Source organism: Mauremys reevesii, linkage group 13, assembly GCF_016161935.1.
Source record: "Mauremys reevesii isolate NIE-2019 linkage group 13, ASM1616193v1, whole genome shotgun sequence".
Taxonomy (NCBI): Eukaryota; Metazoa; Chordata; order Testudines; family Geoemydidae; genus Mauremys; species Mauremys reevesii.
The window spans coordinates 31,771,740-31,794,998 of NC_052635.1; the positions used below are offsets into that span (position 1 = coordinate 31,771,740).

General features: G+C 43.5%; 1 protein-coding gene across 25 annotated transcripts in view; it reads right to left on the reverse strand.

Moving 5' to 3' along the window:
* Nucleotides 1-23,259, reverse strand: part of ZMYND8 (zinc finger MYND-type containing 8) — a 152,818-nt gene that overhangs the window by 57,947 nt on the left and 71,612 nt on the right. For 23 of the 25 annotated variants that reach the window (XM_039498977.1, XM_039498982.1, XM_039498972.1 and 20 more), the window contains 8 exons: nt 16,487-16,705; nt 15,499-15,612; nt 10,573-10,665; nt 9,394-9,481; nt 8,641-8,696; nt 7,530-7,607; nt 5,512-5,627; nt 3,884-4,362 (listed from right to left, as the gene is read on the reverse strand). In XM_039498977.1, coding sequence (XP_039354911.1) covers nt 3,884-4,362; nt 5,512-5,627; nt 7,530-7,607; nt 8,641-8,696; nt 9,394-9,481; nt 10,573-10,665; nt 15,499-15,612; nt 16,487-16,705 — 1,243 coding nt within the window. The remainder of the gene's footprint in view (nt 1-3,883; nt 4,363-5,511; nt 5,628-7,529; nt 7,608-8,640; nt 8,697-9,393; nt 9,482-10,572; nt 10,666-15,498; nt 15,613-16,486; nt 16,706-23,259) is intronic. The other 2 variants (XM_039498983.1, XM_039498973.1) reach the window with 1 other exon arrangement.

Genomic DNA, 23,259 nt, shown 5'->3' on the forward strand with positions numbered 1-23,259 from the left:
CCTCCACTCCATCCTCAGTGTTTAGCGGTCCCACTTCTTTCTTTGTTTTCTTCTTATTTATATGGCTATAGAACCTTTTACTATTGGTTTTAATTCCCTTTGCAAGATCCAACTCTACATGGCTTTTAGCCTTTCTCACTTCTTCCCTACATGTTCTGACCTCAATAAGGTAGCTTTCCTTGCTAATCCCTCCCATCTTCCACTCCCCTTCCACATCCTCAGGAGAAGCTCTTGTCATTGGAGTGAGCGGCAATGAAACTACCAAAGCAGTATCTGTACCAAAGAGAGGTGATTCCAGTACCGGGGCAACTGTCAAGTCTTTAGAAGCAAGAAACTGTTGCAGTACCGCTGGAGGTACTGGTACCGAGAAATGGGGCAGTACTAGGGGACCTTGCAGTGTCGGTAGGAATGGCGCCTGCATAGATAACACCAAGGATGGCGTGGGGATCCGTGGTGCTGTATCTGTGCAATGTAGCATAATACCAGCAGGTGGCAGTGTTGCTTGTTGTACAGAGTCACTCGGTACCAAGCGCTTTTTCTGTGTTGTCGGTGCCGAGGTAGAGGAGGCAGTCTTCCCCCTTCCCTCCTTCTTAGAGCCTGCCTGCTTAGGGTCTGCGGCTTGAAAGGCACCGCCAGTGCCAGAGGTCCTTGCAGACTCAAAGTTATTACGCTGCAGCGTGGTGGGTACCAAAGAGGTAGATGGAGTCGGAGAACGCTTCTTCTTTGGAATGGTCTTCAGAGGGGGAGTGTTAGCTCTCCTCTTTCCACGTCCTTTAGAAGACAGGTCCCCTTCCTGTGAGGTGGAGGAGGGGTATCTGTCAGAAGCCACATGTGGTGATAGGACTGCCGGAGAAGTTTGCAAACCCAGGTCTGAGGTGGGACGGAGGGACTTCTCCATTAGGAGGGGTTTCAGCTTAAGGTCTCTGGCTTTCTTGGTCTGGCCGTGGGACCATGGAATTTTTGCACTTCCGGGGCACATGAATTTCCCCCAGGCACGAGACACGTTGTGAGTGTCCGTCAGAAATCGGAATTGCCTCCCAGCAGGAAATGCAGCATTTAAAGCCAGGAGACCCTGGCATTCTGAGGGAAAATAACGTCACTTAAGGATTTTTTTTTTTTTAATGGGGGAGAAAAAGAAGAAAAGTGGCTTAATCAACTGACCTAACTATTCTAAACTATGTGACTAATCTATCTAAACTAATTCTGATGTAAACAGGTGAACATACTGCTGGGGCTCCGACTCAGACCAAGGGTAGTAGAGAGGGAACTGAGAGGGGAGGTGTCTGTGCAGTGCTAGTCAAGTGCCAACACAGGTGTGAGACGGTGAGAGCGCATGCGCAGCCTGAACAGGTACTGCTGTCAAAATTCTCCAACTAGAGGCGCAGGGCACACAGTCACCTAAAGTAGAGCACCGATAGGGACACTCCTCGAAGAACCACCAGGTACAGCACCATTTCCTTTTATAGTGCAGAAAGATCCCTGACAGTATTCCAGCCAAATCTGGGTTAGTTCTAAACACTTAAGATTCTGTTTATTCCAGAAACTGGAACTGTGTTGTAATTGGATCCCCCCACTCAAAGGCAACTGAAGACTTGATGACGACTCTATGTAAAGTAGCACGAGAGAGAGGTTTTCTGTTGCCTTATGATATTTAACCTTTAAGTGCCTGGTAACTATAGGACACTTAGCATGTACATTATATAGTGTGACAAAGTCAGGCCTGATGGCTGCAAGTGTGTCCTGGAAGGCTGATATATTAGCGCTTTTTCCTAGAAGCTGAGAAAGGGTTACCTCAGGTCAATTAGGTACACCTGAATCCAATTAAGGGCTGCCTGAGGCCTTTAAAAACCCCTGGGGGGGGGGGAGAGAAAGACAAGCTGCTGCCAGACTAGTGGCAGCAGGGAAATAGGCTGCCCTAGGGTGAGAGGCTGTGCTTCTTCCCATCGGGGAGATAGCCAAACTTGAATGCCTGCTAAGGGAAGGACTGACACCTAAGCTCCCCCCCACCCCCGATTTTGTTTATAAGACTGTTTCTGTTTTATTTGGTGGAGGATCACCCCTTAAGCCGACCCTCAGGCCTACCCTGAAAATACAACCAATGGAGCACAGAAGGGGGAAGGCAAATCCTGCCTGAGTGGGGCTTACCCCCAGGCCCACCATTGCCAGAGGGGGAAGCGCTAGGGCAGATGAGAGAAAAGAGGTGACTTGCCACAATAGCTTAACATATGTCTGAAGACATCAAGTGATCAGGTGGCATTATGCAACATCAATAAATTAAAAACAACTGGACTTCTGTTTATGCTTCTGAATGCTTTGACTCTGCTCAGTTTACAAGAAGAGCAGAACATTGTTTCTGACACTGTAGCTGTAACTGGCAGAGTTGCAAATAAATGGCCCAATCCTAATCTCACTAAATCAATCGGAGCAAAACTGGGACTCAATGTCACTTATACGGTGGCACTACTAGCAAGAAGATCCAAATACTCCTCAATTAAAAAAAAAAAGTGATTGTAAAATACAAACAAATGTTTCTCCATGAAGGGGAATACTTCCCAAAAAGTGAATTTCCACCACACGCTGAGACCAAAGTCTTTCCCCCCACCCCAAATAAAGAGAAATAAACAGGACTCACCTTACAATTCCTTACACTCAGGGACTTCAAAGAAGAGTGGCAATTCACAAGATGATGAACACTCTACCAATGAGTATCAAGCACTGATCATGCTATCAGCAACCCTGCTCTCTAAAGCAAAAGGCAGCTAGTACAGAAGTTTCTCCTTCTTGATCATGACATGCACTAGCAGATGTTCTACTAGAGTTCATCACTAAACAATATGAGATTCAGACGGGTGTATATTATCGGTGATAATATACTGAAAAAGCTGAGTCCCTCTGACAACATACAAACTGGTTTAAGAAAGGTTTTTACAGCTTCTGTAGATGTTATTTTTAAGGAAATGGACTTCTCAAATGTCTATCCAAGATAAAAGTCTCTACAGGGAGGCAGAAGAACAACTCAGAAATTTAAAAAAATCTAAGGACAAGGAACAAATATTTCATGTATTTATTTCCCATACACTTGGCTCCTCTTTTGACTGAGAAACATGAACAGTAGTTTCTTGAATTAAGTTCTGTGTTTAAGATGAGCAACATTTGAGAATTCACTCCATTTTACTATTATACCCTAAGCTGTGTTATCTAGTTTTTCCACAGTTTCCACATTTTTATATGAAATCTTTTACACTGCTCTTTGAATATTGTTTAGATAGGTCATTTCCCCTACCCTTAAAAACTGAAGTTATTAGCTCCCTTGAAATTACACCTAGTATTAGTGCCAGTAGTTAAATAATTCTTTAAGAAGGTACTCTCTGAAAAGCTGTTACTGTAAACAAAATATCTCGTGGCCCAGCAACGGATTACTCTGATGGACTGTGTGCCGAAGGTTGCTGACCCCTGCACTAGACCAGGATTCCTCTTATCCAGTCTGCCTCCTGGCACTGAAGGGCTTTACACTGGTCTAACTCTATTGACTTCAATGGAGTAATGTAATGGTGAATCAGGCACACAATAGTATAGACCTTATTATTCTTAAATTTGTCCTAAAAATTGTCTATCAAGTTTCAACTTGAATATCTCCAGTGATGGCGACTCCATAGCTCTTATTGTGACAGTTACAAAAATTTCCTGCTATTTAAACTAAATGTTCCTTGATGCAGTTTAATTCTATTATTTCTTTTCTGTGCCTTTTGATGGATAAAATTAAACTCCCCTCCTCTACAACTTCCTTGTAAACTGACAGGCGAAAAAGCTTGTCTTTATTAATTACATTTAATAAAAAAATGTTTTTAACCAAATGCAGCATCCCTCTTTCCCCAGCTTTTACCTGAACTCTTGTCAATGAAGTCCATGGACTCTTCACTTGCACTACAATGACTGGAAGTTGCTTTTTTCTCTGCATCCTGTTCAACATCGGATCCAGTGTGAACTGATGAGTTTGTACTCATTGGTGACCGTGGCATATCTGTCAAGGAAATCCTTCGACCAGTGTTGCTCAGCATAGATTTGCTCATTAGAATCTTGGGTGATGCTGTCATGTCGAAGTTCAGTTTGATTTTCTCTTGTTTGTCTGTCTTTGCAGTTCCAGCTGCTGGGTTTGCAGGATCTAATAACATTTGGTATTGGTTGTTGGGAGTATATGGTGTCCGGAAAGGTGCGTAATTAAATACTCCAAACTTTCTACGAATATTCTCCACATAAACCTCCATTTCTTGCATTGCACTGTTGAAGATGCTTTTAGTCTTTTTCACAGAAAAAGGAATTTCTTTAGACATGAGGTAGCAATTATTTATTGGAACCCAGGCCCTATATACAAAACAGCAAAAAGAAAAAAGGAAAGCTATAAAATTAAATTCCACATTGTTTATTTGAAATTTGCTAGTTTTTAACCCAGATTAATTTATTTTAATATCATAACATCCCAAGACAAACACGCAATGTATCTTCTAAAAAATCTTGAATGTCCTCTTACTTTAATTAATCTTGCATCGTTAGTAGGGTTTTTTGGTAAATAATTTGTGTTTTAGATTACCACTAATGTATTTTTTGACTCAGAAACACAACCAGTGAAATGACTCCTCACCTAGAAAATTCATTAAGTCTGTAAAAAGATCCCCTAAAAAACAATCTTCGAATCTAGACTGGCTGGGGTTAGGGACAAAGTAGAAAAGCCTATCAGAAAGTTTGTTTTAGAACGACTGTTTAGCACATTCTTTACAGTGTAAAATTGTATGCATACTGTGTAGTATACTCTGAAGTTCTACCAGTTCAGGTGCTGTAGAGAGGTTTCAAGAATTTATTTTATTTTATTGTGCATGATGTCATGTAGCTATCCAACTCCAGACCTACCAAACCTACAGGTGACTATAAAATTCCAGGAGCTCTGACTTAATTATTCCATAGCCATAAAGAGTACATAAATGCACGGCCTCATACAGCCCTATAGATTCATGTTTTCAATTCTTGCTAAACCCACTGTTAGTGGTCACTGTATCCTCTATCTAGTAGAGCTCTGACCAGGCTAAGTGAAATGAATTAACCAAACTCTCTCTGGAGATAAACTGGCATTTCAAATGAGGATACTACATTTTACAATGTGAGTTTTTCATCCAAAATGATGTATTTATTCTTACACTGGCCAGAGAATGGACACAGCCACTTAAAAGGCCTTTTCCATCTCTAACATCCATGGTTTTTCAGCCATACAACACCATCATCTTAACAATTTACTAAGGACATGGATATGAAAGATATCTCCTCATTTTAATATGTGGCAAAATGTTAATTTAAAAACATTTAGAGAGATTAGATCCGATAAATACGTTAGATAGTACTGTTCCGGCTATTACCATCAAACCTTCAAAGACAGGACAGTGTAAACAACTTTTGACAGTGCAGAATTATCACAATTTAGAAAACACAGCCAATTCACACACATTTTGATTGAATTCCCACCTGTCGTGTTGGCCAAAGAAACGGGCATCGACTTGCCCATCTTTATCCCTCAGTGCTTTAGCAGGCCAGAATGGAAAGCCTTTGAGTTTAGCCCAGACCAAAGGGTGGGGATTGCTCTAGAAGAAGATGCACAGCACACAGTGAGAACATATTGTAAGCAATATATTATTTTCCAATTTCTGACACAGAGAGTGGTTTTTCATTTTATTCATTATTTAGATCGCAACAAGGCCCACAATGCATAAGGCACTTTCCAAATAAGAAGGAAGATACAATCCCTGTCTGGAAGAGCTTATTACCCAATGATTATTTCCATGAATTAATCAATCACTATTCTGCAAACTGTACATTATTATGGAGCTTTTAGGTTTATGCATATCCCAACCATTAGAAATAAGCCTTTATAATAATGATAATTATAATTTTCAAAAATATAAAATGTAAACCAAATATAATATGTACTTACGAGAAACCACAGTAAACCCATCAAAATAATGTAAGCAGCAATTCTTTGCAAAAGCACCAGCACTTCTACATATTCAAACTGGATATTCTGATAGCTTTCTTTTTTCCTTTTCCTGTCCTAAATGTTTGTTGCACTCTGTCTAAGTATGAGCCTGGTTTTCAAAGCTCTCATTTCCCCTGAAGCCCGGGGAATTCTGCATGCAGAAGGCTTGAAGGGTTAGGTCTTGGACTATACATTTCTGCTTGAGAAGTTGTATCTCAGTGGTCCCCGCCATGGCGCCCACCGGGGCATTTATGTGCGGCCACCTAGTGCCCAGCGGGGGAGAGAAGCTGCAGCCCCAAGCCGGCCGGAGACAGAGAACTCCAGGGCTGCAGGCGCCGGTGTTCTCTGTCCCTGGCAGGTGCAGGGCTGCGGCTTCTCTCTGGCTTCACTGGGGCTGCAGACTGCGGGCGCCGGTGTTCTTGGTCCCTGGCAGGCACGGGGCCGCGGCTTAAGCCAGAGAGAAGCCGCGGCCCCGCACCTGCCGGAGACAGAGAACTCCGGGGCTGCAGGCTGCGGGTGCCGGTGCTCTCTGTCCCCGGCAGGCGCGGGGCCCACCTAGTGCCCAGCAGGGGAGAGAAGCCGGGGCCCCGTGCCTGCTGGGGACAGAGTACTCCAAGGCTGCGGGCGCCAGTGTTCTCTGTCCTCCCAGTTTCTCTCTGCACTGCCCAGAACTGGCGCCAAAAAAACCCAAAACACAAAAACAAAAAACAAATGCTTCGACTCTGCAGAATGGACGGAATGCCACCCCGTAGCATGTACTGCCCCAGGCACGTGCTTGCTCCACTGGTGCCTGGAGCCAGCCCTATATGTGAGTAATTGTTGGCACCCGCCACACTCTTCTGAAAACACAAATGTGCTAGTGGCCACAAAAAGGTTGGGGACCACTGTTGTATCTTAATATATGTCTGTTATAGGTTAGGCATACCTGGTATGATATTTAAAATGTCATCATCAGAAGATGTGCAAGCTACATTTTCAAGCCCAGAAATGCACAGTCACATATTAAAAATCCTACCCTGCTTCCAAGTGTCAAATGTAAGCACAGATGACCCAAGAATAAGGATATTTTCTTTGGGGGCTCAGGGAATAGGCAGGAGACAAGTCAATTTTAAAACATTTCCATCCTCCAGTACTAGATGTCAACACCATCTGTAATCATCAGACTGTACATATCCTTTGTAACAGTGCACAGTCCGACAGTCAAACATCATTAAGGTATGTTTAGCAAAATCCCCAACTTCTGTGTTTGTTCCCCAGAACTGAGAAATCCATTTGGACTCACTATGAAGAGCATGGATGTGCAAAAGAGCACACCAAGTAACTCAACTTTTGACTTTTCATATCCATTGCAGCCACAATAAGCAGATTTTTAAACTTTTTCCCTTGGTCCAGATCCATAACCACTCACTGATTTAAAACAAGGGGCACAAGAAACAATATATTCATACACACTTAATGGTAACTTTTTTGCTTAAGAAAAGTGTTAAACTACAAAAAATCTTTGACTTACACAAGGCTCACAAAACCAGTTCTCTCGTTTTTGGCAAGCAGCTAAATAACATTCTGGACACACTTCAATTTCATTCATCTGCAACAAGAAAGTGAGCAGCTACTACAGAGTTCAAAACAATCTAAGCTGTGATTAAAACATTATTCTTCTATTCTGTTGAGGATCCTGCTATCACTAGGAGGAAAATGTGCAGCCACAGATCTCTTTTAGATAATTATACTTTTTGCCAAGTCATTACAACATGGTTTTGAGAAGCATTTGCTCTTCCCCATATTTGGTTGCCAGGAACATCATACAGAACATTTTACATGTGAAAGATGCACTGAAGGATTCTGATGAGGTTATTATTCAGGACAGATTAATCAGCATGATTAAGCTGCATATACTTCTTTTTAAACTAAAACAATGAAAAATTTACCATTGTTAAAGTAAAATGTAATACTTCTCTACCCATCATAGGTGTATCCTATAGTTGATAAAATAAATTGTCACATCGTAGATCACAATTCAGATTATATTTTATCACTGTCATGTGTCTCATTGACAAAAATAAAATCTTAGTTTGAGACGGAGAGAAGACACTTCATTCATAATCACATATAAAATATTTTCTTCCTCATGTAAAAGGTTTTTTTTAATAAACAAATGGAGAACTACAAGATCAGCCACCACGCTTTTAATTTGTATTATTCAGAATCACCAAATTTTCAGAACTTCTTTATAAGAATTGGGGGCACTGATGGGATGACCCAGAGGTGTAGAAATCGGTGAGTTTAGATACAAAGAGTCAGATCATTACACAATTTGCAACTGCTATGGGTCAAATGAATTACGTTTACAAAAGTCAGTTTTAACTTTCTAGTGCCAAATGCTCAGGCCCAGACTTTCAGAACTGCCACTGCATTAATGCAAGTGCAAATGACCATTTACACATCTGACTAGCAAGTTTAAGACTAGAAAATTTAATCCAGCAAGTTTAAGACTATCATACTTAAAGACTGAAACTATGATTAAATAAAACATTTTATACTTCACACATGAATCTATAAAAATGTCCTTTACATTTTAACTGATACAGCCAGAAAAATTAAATTAACTGGGGAACACGTACCTCATGTTCACAGATTTTGATTATGACTTTTGCTGTTTGTGTCAATTTGTGATTTCCTAAGGGAATGATAAGGAAAGAGGATCAACTAAAATGATTGTTGTCCTAAAATTAGATTAAAATTTACATTTTCCTACTAAAAAAAAAGTTCAATATTCAGGTAAATGAGATCCATTTGAAAGGAAAAACATCTAAAAAAGCATTTTAAAGTCTGTATAAATGTAGTGCTTGTGAAAGCAATAAACTATCATTTCCTCTTTAATCCCATGCATAACATGGCAATAGCTATGTGAAAGCTTTTCTCTTAACACCCCTTCCCAGTCAGTTTGCATTGGGATGATTCTGAGGGGTAGTTTCAGTCTAGTTTCAAGAGTCAAGTTTCAGTCTAGAATTCTCTCTCGTCTGTTCCTGCATTTGCATGGAAGTTGTTAAATAGCAGTGCAACTTTATTGTTGAGGCACTTCTTTTAACTGATACATGAAATATAAAGTTTCCTCAAATAAAGCTTTTACAAAGCACTCCCCATTGTGCATGCCACTGAAGACCACACATTTTAAGTTGGGACTGTTGGTGAGATAATGAGCACAGACAGTATTTGCTCCTGTGACAGTTCTCCAAACATACTCTATTTCTTTAGGCACTAGAATAGTTAACAGGTAGATATTTTCAGCATTCACCAACTATGAATCTAGAAACTGCTCTACTATTACAGTTCTTTTCACAATTTTAATTTCCTGGAAGCAAGCACACACTTACCCCCATTGTAAATAATGCAATTGTGCAAAATCCATTTGGCATCAGCCAAAAATGCTTCAGTGCAACCATACATTTTCTTTTTAACATTCTGCAAAGAAGAACATCAGAAATATATGAAGAAGCAGAGATCATTTCCCAATGTAAAGGACATCCCTTTTTAAACTATTTTTCCTATCAACCACCCTATTAATAAATGTTAGTGCACACAATTAATCATGTGGTTGTTATATATACAAAAACTGTTTTCAGAATCAGAACATGCCCCATGTACTTTTTTACTACTCCAAAAGTACATTCACTGTCAAAATGTACTTCAAATAATTAAAAAAAATGTGTAAGAGGCATTCAATAATTCTTTCAAATTTTTTAAAAAAATGGGTAATTCCCTGGTATGATGTGTATATGGTATACATCTGTATGCAGAAAATGCAGTCTCCAGTTTCCTCTACTCCCCCATTTTCACTTTACATTACCTGCAATTACTGGGTTAACAGGTCAAGAGAGTTCTAAAAGATAGGGGCCATGTTATAGAATACCGAATACAATACAGTGGGGTTTGGATTCCCTGGTCTACCCATGGTACCAAGTGAAATTAAAGCAGACAGAGATGTGTGCTGGAGAATTCACCATGTATAGGGGGAAATGTCTGCCAACAGAAAATCGTTGGAGGTAGATCTACCACTCTCTGAGTCAGAAAACCACTACCTCATTCCATCCCACTACCAGCAGGAAGGGAGGGAGTGTGTCATGACAAAGAAAGGGCATGGTGGAGCAGACTCTGCAATGTTCAATTCTACACTGGTGTAAAAACCTTGAGGAATCTCACCTCTGTGGCATAAATTAAAGCTGAACTTCTGAAACGTTAATTTATGATGGGGCCAACTGACTGAGAATCAGGGGGTCATGACTGATTCTTTGGCAGCCTTCTTTCTCCCCTGGGAACGAGCTGAGCTCAGGTACAGTAAAGACTATTTGCAGATTTACCCATAAAATTGAGTCCAGGACTCAGTAAGAGCAGGAGGATTAAATAGTAAAATGGTATTACACTGATTTTAGAAACAGGTATTATTAACACAAATTAGTACCAAAATACTAACAAACAGTATGAAAAACCCAAACAATCCCAACTAAAGTAACTGAACTTTAAAATAAAACTTCTTCCCCTAGCTGCAAACTAACCTTTTCTAATGTACAAAGGTCCATTGGATGAAAGATATATTCTGCATAATCTGGGTGTTGATCCAGTGAAACTGGCTTTTGAAATGGCTCTGTCTGTTAAAAAGGAAAAAACAAGCAAACCACACATTACCAATACCAAACAGCTTCAACAGCCCAACATTTGCAATTCCTGGGAGGTCTGAGCAAAAGTCCTTCTTTGGAACTACTGATAATACAAGTAATGAAGAAGAAAAAGGCTACAACAGAACAGAATGGACTGAAAGGGTTCATTTCATGGTATGTTCAGCCTCTGGTAGCCACAGGCCTGGATTTAAATAATTTTTTAGAAACAGCTATAGGAGCATAAGGCCTCCAACTTATGCTTTTCTAAAAACAATTAAGAAGTATCTGACATTATATTTTTCCATCAGGCTTTTTTTTGGATAGACTGATGTTATATATAGTACAAACCACTTCATGGGGGAGAAACAAATTTAACCCAATATAAGGATTGTTGCACAACTATGACAGTAATTCTGCTCAATTGAGATACCTGAAGGATTTCTGGTCTTTCTGACATTCACACTCGACAGTGCCTCATTTCTCCTCAAAATACCTTTATCAAAGGTGGCTTAGCAAAGCAGAACTGTTTTAATTCTCCCTTATTAGATGCTGTATACAGCTAGCCTACTTCAATCCCCCAGTCTCACAAAATCCCTCAGAAACTTGGTGGCTCTGTATTTCTCCATCTGCCAAATTTTATCCTAGTTTGCAGGGAAGAGGGAGAAATTCAGACAGATTTGCGTTACACCTTGAATTATTTCATGAACCAACTGGTTTCCTGTGAATGAATTACAGGAACAGGGAACCAATAGGAGAATTTTGTCAGGCACAAAATAACATTTTATTTAACAGTGAATTCTGCTTAATAAGGGCAAAAATCTCTAGATTGGATCATCCTGATTAGGAGAGAGAGAGAGAGAGAGAGAGTGTAAGAAAGAAAGAAAGAAAGAAAAAGAATTTTGTTGTACAGTCTATTTTATATTTCAGGATATAAATAATAAAAATCCTAACAAATAAAAGGCACATAGTACCATATTTTTCTAGAATATATGGACTATAATACTCCAGAGATAATCAGCTTCAATTTAAAAATACTATGTCTTGATTGCAGGTGTTAGTCACAAGCCTGAAGGAGGAAATACCCCAAATATATTCATTAAGCAACATCTTTCTAGCTGCATTTTCACAATGCAAAGATAATAATTCTTGGCATACTCTTTTGTAAACAAACAATGTAACTTTGCTTCTGAAAAGAAGCAGTTAGAATTTCTAATAGCTCATTATAATAGCACAAGATTTACAACACCAGAGTTAGAAGATTTTCAAAGGACAAAACTCAACAATACTCAAGATGCGGGTCTTCCTAGAAACTACTGTTATTGTTTTGCTTAAGTATTTATATACAAGTGATCAGAATTGGTAAGAGCCAATGACTCAAACTCTTGTTTTCATAACATTACTTCTTACTGTAATACTGTGGACCCAGAGTCATTTTCTGAGTTTCCGTCTCTATAGTATCGTCTGTGTAGGAATGGGAATGGAAGGCAGTTTATTAACAAAGGATTTGAAACAATCCTTCACAAATCATCTAGAAGATACTAGCCAGATTGACTTCTTTATCACTAGTCCTTGAAGTCCACACAGGCTTGCAGAGGGAGAGTGGAATGAAGATGACAACTGAATCCTCCTAAAAGTTCCAGACCTATAGCAATGGAGGGACAAAACTAAGACAGATGCTGAGACAGACTCCTGCATATCAGAGCCATCTTAACCAGCCTTCTCAGGATTCCATCAGCAGATGGTGTACTGCTGGCACAGAACAGAAGAAATTGCTGGGAAAATGGGAGCATCGGGGGACCACACTTGCAATTTGGTAATTTGGCTGTTAGAGTAGCTCCTTGGAGCCAAAGGCAGCCAAGCACAATTCTAAAGCTGCTCTAACTTCTGTCAGTTTCTGACTCATCCCCTGGCCAGACCCAGGATCAGGCAAAAATTAAACATGACATGAAGTCGCCTTCTGCTCCATACCACCCCCCAATCTCAGCTTCCTCTGTAAATTTACAGGAGCAAGCTAAACTGATAAAACAGTTTTAAGTTAATATACGTCTGCCCACAAAGGGATCCACACTGGTTTAACATGTGCAAGATTGTGTAGAAACATGCCCTCTGGGAAGACTACTCTAGACCCTAAATTTATCTTGCACAGATAAAGAAAAGTTGCAAATTAAAGCAATACAAAGCAAGTATAAACCAACGTACCACCACCCTTTTAATTAAATCAATGCAACTTTGTGGTTAGGCCACGTCTATGGCTATAGTTGTAGCCATCCAGCAGCAATGCCGCTAGTGAATAGCTAGAAAGGATTCATTCCCTCTAGCCCTGGAGAAACATTCAAGCACACAATTTTGCTGCTAAAAAAGGAAGCGGCAAGCTTTGACTGTGTAGAAATTCATTGCTTAGGCCCTCAACACACCAAGGAAAATTTCTCATTCACCTTTGTTGAGTGGGGAAATGTTGAATTCTATTTTGTAGTTTCATTATATATATATGCTCTAAATATTGTTAAACTGCTAGCTTAATTCTTCCTTCAATTTATTCCTCAATTAATCCCTGAATCTCATACAGCAACAGTAAAACTTTAGGACTGCTGAACTTGACTGGGACTCATGAGATCTAGGTTCTGTACCTAGCCTCAGTTTCTCCATCTGTAAAATGATCTATAAAATGGGACCTACCCCTTACACATAGTGTGAGGTTTTTTGATCATTCAGACTCTACTGTGACTATCAAGACTACAAATAAAATAATTAAGCAGAAGAACAACATTATCATCCAAAGCTGTGCTAACACTGATGCGGTCTACACTGATACCAAGAAACCTTTCATTTTACATGCATACAGATAATGCATAACCATAATAAATTACCGTATTTTCCGCACTATAAGGCGCACCTAAGAGCCTTACATTTTCTCAAAAATTGGCCGTGCGTCTTATAATCCGGTGTGCCTTATGTGTTCCAAAATCTGTAAAAATGTTATTGTGCGACTTTGGTAAGCGCTTTGCTTGATTGACTGTTGGACCATTTTTCGCTGACACAGGGACGTAATACGTAAACTACGTACGCTGGCAGCGATAAACCAATCAGAGAACATTACGTAATACGTACAGTACGTACAGTACGTACGTTTACCTTCTCCACTCCTCCTTAGACATTTGTTTGTCTAAGGACCCCCGAAAATGGCACCAGTGAAGAGACATGCTTACGAGGCACAATTCAAACTACAGGCTATCAGTTACGCGGTTGTAAATGGGAATAGAGCAGCTGCGAAAGAATTCAACATCAATGAATCTATGGTTCGGAAGTGGAGGAAGCAAGAAAATGAACTGCGCCAAGTTAAGAAGACGAAACAGAGTTTCCGCGGGAACAAATCGAGGTGGCCACAGTTAGAAGACCAACTTGAACAATGGATTATTGAACAAAGAACAGCCAGGAGAAGCGTCTCTACAGTCACCATTCGACTGAAGGCAACAACGATAGCACAAGACATGAAGATCGAACACTTTCAAGGAGGTCCGTCTTGGTGCTTTCGTTTTATGAAAAGGCGTCATCTCTCCATCCGCGCAAGAACTACCGTGGCGCAGCAACTGCCGGCGGATTACAAAGAAAAGCTGGCCATCTTCCGCACCTACTGCAGTAACAAGATTACCGACAAAAAGATCCAGCCCAACCACATCACCAACATGGACGAGGTCCCCCTCGCTTTTGACATCCCCATGAACCATACTGTGGAGAAAAAGGGGACCAGCACGGTATCGATACACACCACGGGGCATGAGAAGTCGGCTTTCACTGTTGTTCTTGGTTGCCACGGTAATGGACAGAAACTACCACCTATGGTCATTTTTAAGAGGAAGACGCTGCCAAAAGAAAAGTTTCCAGCTGGAATCATCGTTAAGGCCAATCAAAAGGGCTGGATGGACGAGGAGAAAATGAGAGAGTGGCTGAGAGAGGTGTATGTAAAGAGACCGGATGGTTTTTTCCACGCATCACCGTCCCTGTTGATCTGCGATTCCATGCGTTCCCATCTTACCGCTACTGTGAAAAACCAAGTGAAGCAAATGAATTCGGAGCTTGCCATCATTCCGGGAGGATTAACAAAAGAACTCCAACCGCTGGACATTGGTGTAAACAGGGCGTTCAAAGTGAAGTTGCGAACGGCGTGGGAGCGATGGATGACAGACGGCGAACACACCTTTACTAACACTGGGAGGCAGCGCCGGGCGAGTTACGCCACCATATGTGAATGGATTGTGGATGCCTGGGCTAAGGTATCTGCTTTAACTGTTGTCCGAGCTTTCGCAAAAGCTGGCATCATTGCTGAACAGCCACCTGGCAACGAGACTGACTCCGACAATGATGAGAGAGAACCCGGCATGTTTGATGGCGAAATTGCCCAGCTGTTCAATTCAGACACAGAAGATGAGGACTTTGATGGATTTGTGGGAGAAGATTGATTAAAAAATAATGTGAGTGTATTGTTAAATAGTAGAATAAAGTTTTTTTACTATGAACACCGTTACCTTTTTTTGTAGACCGTATGTTTTAGCATGCGCCTTATAATACGGTGCGCCTTATGTATGGGTTAAGTACAGAAATAGATTCCGTAATTGAGACTGCGCCTTATAATCCGGTGCGCCTTATGGTGCGGAAAATACGGTACATTGCTGTTTACCATCAACAACTACAGATATATGTGGGCAACTAATTAGCTCAAGATCAAATGTACAATAAACTATGCCATGACCAAGATCAACAAAAGGAAACAAACTATACAGCATTAAATTATACATGCGAGTCTAATGTAAAAAATATTTTCCTTACCCCTGGCTGTTTCATTTTCTGTAGTGCAAACTTGAGCAAGTATGATAGCTGTTCAATGGTGAGCATTGTCATAGCTTTACTCTGCGTTTCTATGCATTCTGCTACAGTAATTTTCTACAAATTAAGATTACAAATACTTAATCAGAAAACATTTATTGATGACTGTTTTTCATGACTATTTTACATTAAAATGTCTCTTCATTATTCAAGTAGGTAGTAATAGCTATCCCATGAAAATACAACAGTGCTGATAGCGTAACAAAACAAATATAACTTATTCCTCAGAAATTTCTTTTACTCGGTGTATAATATGAATATATTAGAAAACTTTAAAAAGAGACAAGAAAATTATATCCATTTTCTACTACATTATTATTGACTCCGTATTATTGATACGGAGTACTTCAATTCCCAAATTTGACTATGGAATTTTGATATGAATAATTGAGAAAATTATCTAGGTCTAACCCAATAAATACTCAAATCAGTATGTGGGATTTACTAATATTGAAATAATGAGACAATGTGCAGTTCTTTTCCAAGAATCACTGAAAATGTAGGGGTAAATGTTTACTTATTCCTCTCAAGAAATAATATTAATACCCACTGTTCTGTAGGCTCTACAGAGCAATTTTTTATGCATTCCCATAGAGCTGATCTGCTCATTAACAGAGGGAGCACAAGTTAAATTAGCCAAACATTGCAGAGTTAGAGGTACTTGACAAAGTGATCATTCTTTGCAATGTAGCTTCTCTCCAGATGGGAAAACAAAGGAAGTTGCAGATTCAGGGTTAGAAAACAAATGTTATCTAGATACCCAAGACAACAGAAGTGTCTTTGTATTACCCCTTCTACTACTTTTTCCAAGGTGCAGTCACAATAACAGAAGTCGAAACAGAGTAAAAGAAAACTAATTCTGGTTCTGTGACAATTTTCCTCGAATCTCAAGAACAAGAGACACATACACAGGTCCTTATATCAAACTAACCTCACATTCTGGGCAAAACCAATCACCCTCTGGTTCCGCTGTCAGTTTCAGACACTTAGCATGATAAACCCGAGGACAGAGTTCACAGCAGAGGACTTGGCCTTCCCGATGACAAACCCAGCAATAGAAATCATTCCGTCCATCCTGCGGTACAACATCAACAGGGTCTGTGGTGAGTGGCTGCTTCATATAGTAAAACGGACCATGTCTTAGTTCTGACTGAAATGTAGGCAAGAAAGACAGGTTTGGTTTCAAAACAAATCTGTATTTTCAAATAAGTAATAAATAAATAACAATATTCACAACAAAAAACAAACAGCAGTTTACAGAGCTCATTTAGCATTTGTGCAGGTACATTATCTCATTAAATGCAAAATGCATATTTGTAAATAGGTTTACTTTCTACTGATACGCACACTATTGGCTCACACTGAATACAAATTGGGGAGATAAGGGGAAACAAGGCTACAGTGTGTAGGAGACATAATCCAGTAACAAGACTTGTAGATACCCTCATACTCAATACAGAGATGTGCCCTGTAGAGGTGACAGGTTCCCCAATAGGGAGTAGTGCAAGCTAAAACTTGCAGTCTCCACAGCTTTGCCTACAGTAGGAATTGGCACTGTTGCTGAGAACTGTTTGCACAAAAATCCCCTTAACTATAAATGAAAGTAGTTCAGTGCTGACATAGGCAAGGGCAAAATTATCATCAACGCATTTAAAAAAGCATGCCTGGTAGAGCCAAACTGACCCCGGGCTCCCTAAATGTACTAGTCCTTTGTCGATGAGCTGCTAACACTCCCTGGAAAATTGAAAAGAATATTCCATTAGGAATTATCCCACTGATGGCACTTAATTTTCTATTCTTTTCCATCTTCATTAATTATTAGGGATAATTTGAAAAAAGTTATCCTAATTTTAGACAGAGTTTATTCACTATTATTCCTCATTTAACATCAAACCATAATACTGCGGCATCATAACTGGTTGCTCTGGACATGACTAATGTCACAAAGGCCATCAGTCTCATCAACTCAGATTGTGATCTTGTTAGATTTCTAAAGCTACATAGCTGAATAGAGGACAAAGTAGGGGGTGCAGGAAGCAATACTCTTCCCTTTATGTCATTCCAGCTTAAGCTGCTTTTTTTCCAGAGATGTAGACAGATCACTTTTAGCCTCTAAGGGCTTGGCTACACTTGCAAGTTGCAGCGCTGGTAGAGGCTTTCCAGCGCTGCAATTAGTAACCGTCCACACCTGCAAGGCACATCCAGCGCTGCAACTCCCTGGCTGCAGCGCTGGCTGTACACCTGGCCAGGTTGGGGTGTAGCGATTGCAGCGCTGGTGATCCAGCGCTGCTCATCAAGTGTGGACACACACCAGCGCTTTTATCGGCCTCCAGGGAATAAGGAGATATCCCAGAAAGCTTTTAATTAAATTACTCTCTTTGTTTTGTTATGCAGCCTCTCTTTGTTTTGTTGTGAACTCCCATCGGAGCTCCGTTGAACTGCTTATCTAAAAAACAAACACTGATCACAGCAAACAGGAGCTATCTGTACCTGGCTGTGAACGATCAAATGAGAGGCAGGGAGTGAATGTTTGCTTGACAGAGACACAGCATTGGAGGCAGGCTGTTTGCAATTAAGACCAAGGGTTCGCGAACATTTTGTGATTTTTCAATCCAGGAAGCTAAAGTGTTGGCTCCAAAAATCCACTCTCTCTCTCTTCCCCGCTCCCTGTCACAGTACACCACAGGGAGTGAGTGAAACAGCGGGGAGTCCGTGTTGGAGGCAGGCTGTTTGCAATTAAGAGTTAAGACTAAGGGCTCGCGAACATTTTGTGATTTTTCAATCCAGGAAACTAACACACAGTGTTGGCTCCAAAAATCCACTCTCTCTCTCTTCCCCGCTCCCTGTCACAGTACACCACCCTCCACCCCCCTCTTTTGAAAAGCACGTTGTTGCCACTTGAATGCTGGGATAGCTGCCCATAATGCAGCACTCCCAACAGCGCTGCAAATGTTGCAAATGTGGCCACACACCAGCGCTGGTAGCTGTGAGTGTGGCCACACACCAGCGCTGCTCCTACACAGCTGGATGACCAGCGCTGCAAACTACCAGCGCTGCAAACCGTAAGCGTAGCCAAGCCCTCAATATCCCATAGCACTTTTGGCAAGAGTAAGGGTTTTAACAATACTATCCTAGTCAAGCTCCAGTTTGGCTGATATTATGTTCACCTGAGATTTCAATTACATCTGGTAGAACTTTCTATCCTTAAGTGATATGCAGCACTGCTCTGCACTGCTAAACAGGTACTGTGTGTTTCCACCACAGAGATGGTGGAAGTGGCTCTCCCTGCTCACATGCTTCTATATATAGTAATAACACATTAGAGGTTATGCATATGTAATACATATACTAGTAAAGACTTCTGAAATCATGTGGGATTAGAGGAATTGGCTATCAGTTGTTGAAATTGTAACAAACTATAGATGTAGCTGTGAGAGTGAAAACCCCAAGTGCAAAAAGGAAAGCTGTAATTTGCACTGCTTAAACATACTCAGTACTTGAGCAAGGGTGCATGGATGCATATTACAGTTTTTCCAGTGCACACTTGAGGTTTTCACCCATCCAGCTTCTCTGAGTACAGACCACCAGCAGCTGAAATCAGTGCAAATTCCCAAAATAATTTCAAATACCTTATGACTTCACTTGGGGAATAAGCAGAAGATAAATTTCCTAAGCAAAGATACTCTTTTCATAAAAACTTCCTTAGAAATCCACACCGGAGGAAGACATAAGAAAATGGTCATAACTGTTTCTAAATAGAAGAGTTTCAGTTTCCTAGAAGTCATGGACAACTAAGTGTTCGCATGATGGTGCTGGCATCTTTTAAATGTTCATCACCTCACTTCCTTTGAGCCAGGCTGAGCAGCTGAGCTGACCAGTGACATTCATGGGGTTCAAAAAAAGAGCCCAAAGGACTGAAAGTGACAGATTCATTTGCCTAAAAAAAAGACATCCTCACACTTGGTTTCTGACCATAAAAGACGGTTACTCACCGTAGTAACTGTTGTTCTTCGAGATGTGTTGCTCCTATCCATTCCAGTTAGGTGTGCGCGCCGCGCGGGCACAGCTCTTTGGAACATTTTTACCCTAGCAACTCCGGCGGGCCGGCTGGGCGTCCCCTGGAGTGGCGCCGCTATGGCGCTGAATATATACCCCAGCCGGCCCGTCTGCTCCTCAGTTCCTTCTTGCCGGCTACTCCGACAGTGGGGAAGGAGGGCGGGTCTGGAATGGATAGGAGCAACACATCTCGAAGAACAACAGTTACAACGGTGAGTAACCATCTTTTCTTCTTCGAGTGATTGCTCCTATGCATTCCAGTTAGGTAATTCCCAAGCCTTACCTAGGCGGTGGGGTCGGAGTGAGACGTGGCAGAGTGTAAGACTGCTGAGCCGAAGGCTGCATCGTCTCTGGATTGTTGCACCAACGCGTAGTGGGAAGCGAAGGTGTGGACAGAAGACCAGGTGGCCGCTCTACAGATGTCCTGGATGGGGACATGGGCCAGGAAGGCGGCAGACGAGGCCTGCGCTCTCGTCGAGTGAGCAGTGAGGCGGTGTGCAGGCATGCGAGCCAGCTCGTAGCATGTCCGGATACATGCCGTGACCCAGGCGGAAATCCTTTGAGAGGAGACCGGCTCGCCTTTCATGCAATCGGCAACAGCTACGAACAGCTGGGTCGAACGCCGGAAGGGCTTCGTCCGCTCGATATAAAAAGCGAGAGCCCTGCGGACGTCCAGGGTATGAAGCTGTTGCTCCCGCGGGGAGGTGTGCGGCTTCGGGAAGAAGACCGGAAGGAAGATCTCCTGGTTGAGGTGGAAGGCCGACACCACCTTAGGGAGGAAGGCCGGGTGTGGTCGAAGCTGCACCTTGTCTGCGTGGAAGACAGTATATGGCGGACCAACCGGGAGGGCACGGAGCTCGGACACCCGTCTTGCTGATGTAATTGCGACTAGGAAGGCTGTCTTCCAGGAGAGGTAGAGCAGAGAGCACGTGGCCAGAGGCTCGAAGGGCGGTCCCATAAGCTTGGCCAGCACGAGATTTAAATCCCAGGTCGGGGTAGAACGCCGCACCGGCGGGTACAAGCGGTCCAGGCCTTTAAGGAAGCAGGAAACCATCTGGTTGGAGAAGATGGACCGACCTCCCATGGGTGGACGAAAGGCGGACTCTGCTGCCAGGTGTACCTTCAAGGAGGAGACCGCAAGACCTTGCTCCTAGGACTACAAAAGGATTGAGGCCGCGCTGATCACACCAGAGCGCGAAACGCTTCCATTTCGCAAGGTAGGTGGAGCGAGTGGAAGGCTTTCTGCTCTCTAGCAGGACTTGCTGCACTGCCGCCGAACAGTCCCTCTCTGCGTGGGTCAGCCACGCAGGTACCAAGCTATAAGATGGAGGGACTGTAGGTCCGGATGGCGGAGTCTGCCGAAGTCCTGCGTGATGAGGTCCGGCCATAATGGGAGGGGAATGGGATCCCGAACCGAGAGCTCGAGCAGCAGGGTGTACCAGTGCTGCCTCGGCCAGGCCGGAGCGACGAGTATGACGTGGGCCCTGTCCCTCCGAAGCTTCAGCAGCACACGGTGTATGAGAGGGAACGGAGGGAAGGTGTAGAGGAGGTGATCCGTCCATGAGAAAAGGAATGCATCCGACAGGGAGCCCGGAGAGCGACCCTGGTAGGAGCAGAACTGGTGGCACTTCCTGTTCCCCTTGGAGGCGAATAGGTCTACCTGGGGAAATCCCCACCTTTGGAAAATTGTGTGCACCACATCTGGACGAAGGGACCACTCGTGGGCGAGGAACGACCTGCTGAGATGGTCGGCCAGCGTGTTCTGCACTCCTGGAAGAAATGACACTTCCAGGTGAATGGAGTGGGTCACGCAGAAGTCCCACAGGAGCATCGCTTCCGTGCAGAGGAGGGAGGAGCGGGCTCCGCCCTGCTTGTTCACGTAGAACATTGCTGTCGTGTTGTCCGTGAAGACTGCCACGCAGCGGCCTTGCAGACGGGCGCGGAAGGTGGGACACGCCAGGCGGATTGCTCGCAGCTCCCGGACGTTGATGTGGAGAGCGAGCTCTTGGGGTGACCAGAGACCCTGGGTGTGAAGGTCGCCCAGGTGAGCCCCCCATCCCAACGCCGAGGCATCCGTGGTCAGGGTGACGGATGGGCAAGGAGGGCGGAACGGGACTCCTGCACACACGACCTCTGGGTTCAGCCACCAGCTGAGCGAAGCGAGTGTCAGTTTTGTGATGGTGACTACCATGTCTATCGAGTCGCGGTGCGGGCGGTATACCGACGCCAGCCAAGATTGAAAAGGGCAAAGGCGGAGCCTCGCGTATGCGGTGACGAACGTACAGGATGCCATGTGGCCCAGGAGGCACAGGCAGGACCGAACCGTTGTCGTGGGAAAGGTGAGAAGGTCCTGGATGATGGAGACCATCGTCTGGTGCCGAGAGCGAGGGAGGCAGGCCCTGGCCAAACTGGAGTTGAGGACCGCTCCGATGAACTCCACCCGTTGCGATGGAGCTAGAGTGGACTTCTCGGCATTGATGAGAAGGCCGAGGAACCAAAACAGGGATAGTATCTCTGACATCTGGTCCTTTACCAGCTGTCGGGATGTCCCGCGAACCAGCCAGTCGTCGAGATACGGGTATACGTGTATGCGATGACGGCGGAGGGCTGCGGTAACCACTGCCATGCACTTGGTAAAGACCCTCGGCGCGGTGGACAGGCCGAATGGCAGCACTGCAAACTGGTAGTGTGCGTTGTTGACTACGAACCGCAGGTAGCGTCAATGGGGAGGGTAAATCGCGATATGGAAGTACGCGTCCTTCATATCGAGGGCGGCAAACCAGTCTCCCGGATCCAGGGAGGGAATGATGGTCCCCAGGGTGACCATGCGAAACTTGAGCTTGAGCAGGTACGCGTTGAGCTCCCGGAGGTCCAATATGGGTTGGAGACCTCCTTTCGCCTTGGGGATGAGAAAATATCGGGAATAAAATCCCCTGCCCCGCATGTCATGAGGCACCTCCTCTATGGCACCCAAGCTCAACAGAGTCTCGACCTCTTGTAGGAGGAATTGCTCGTGAGAGGGGTCCCTGAAGAGGGACGGGGAAGGCGGGTGGGAAGGAGGGGGCGAAACAAATTGAAGGCGGTAACCAGACTGGATTGTACGAAGCACCCAGCTGTCCGTTGTTATTTGGGACCACGCCGGAAGAAAGTGGGAAAGGCGGTTGTAAAATAAACGGGAAGGATCTGGTACAGAGACTGATGGGCCGTCCTCGGGCGTCCCATCGAAAGGGCTGTTTGGGCCCTTGAGGGGCCTTGGAAGGCGCCTGGGTCTGGTTGCGCCTGTTGCCCGACGGTCTACGGCGATTCAGGCCGGGTCGCCGGCTATTATAGGGTCGCGACCTGGGCTGATTAAAGGGCCGGTAGGGTTGCTGCTGGAATGACCTTCGCTGGGTAGCCGGTGTGTGCATACCCAGAGTGCGAATGGCAATTCGACCGTCCTTTAGGGTCTGAATTCTGGAATCCGTCTTTTCCGAAAACAGACCCTGAGTGTAGAAGGGGAGGTCCTGTAAAGTATACGGAACCTCCGGTGGCAGGGTGGAGGACTGCAGCCAGGAGATGCGCCTCATGGTCACTCCTGAGGCCAAGGTTCTGGCACTCGAGTCCGCCGAGTCCAGAGCTGCCTGGATGGAGGACCTGGAGGATTTCTTG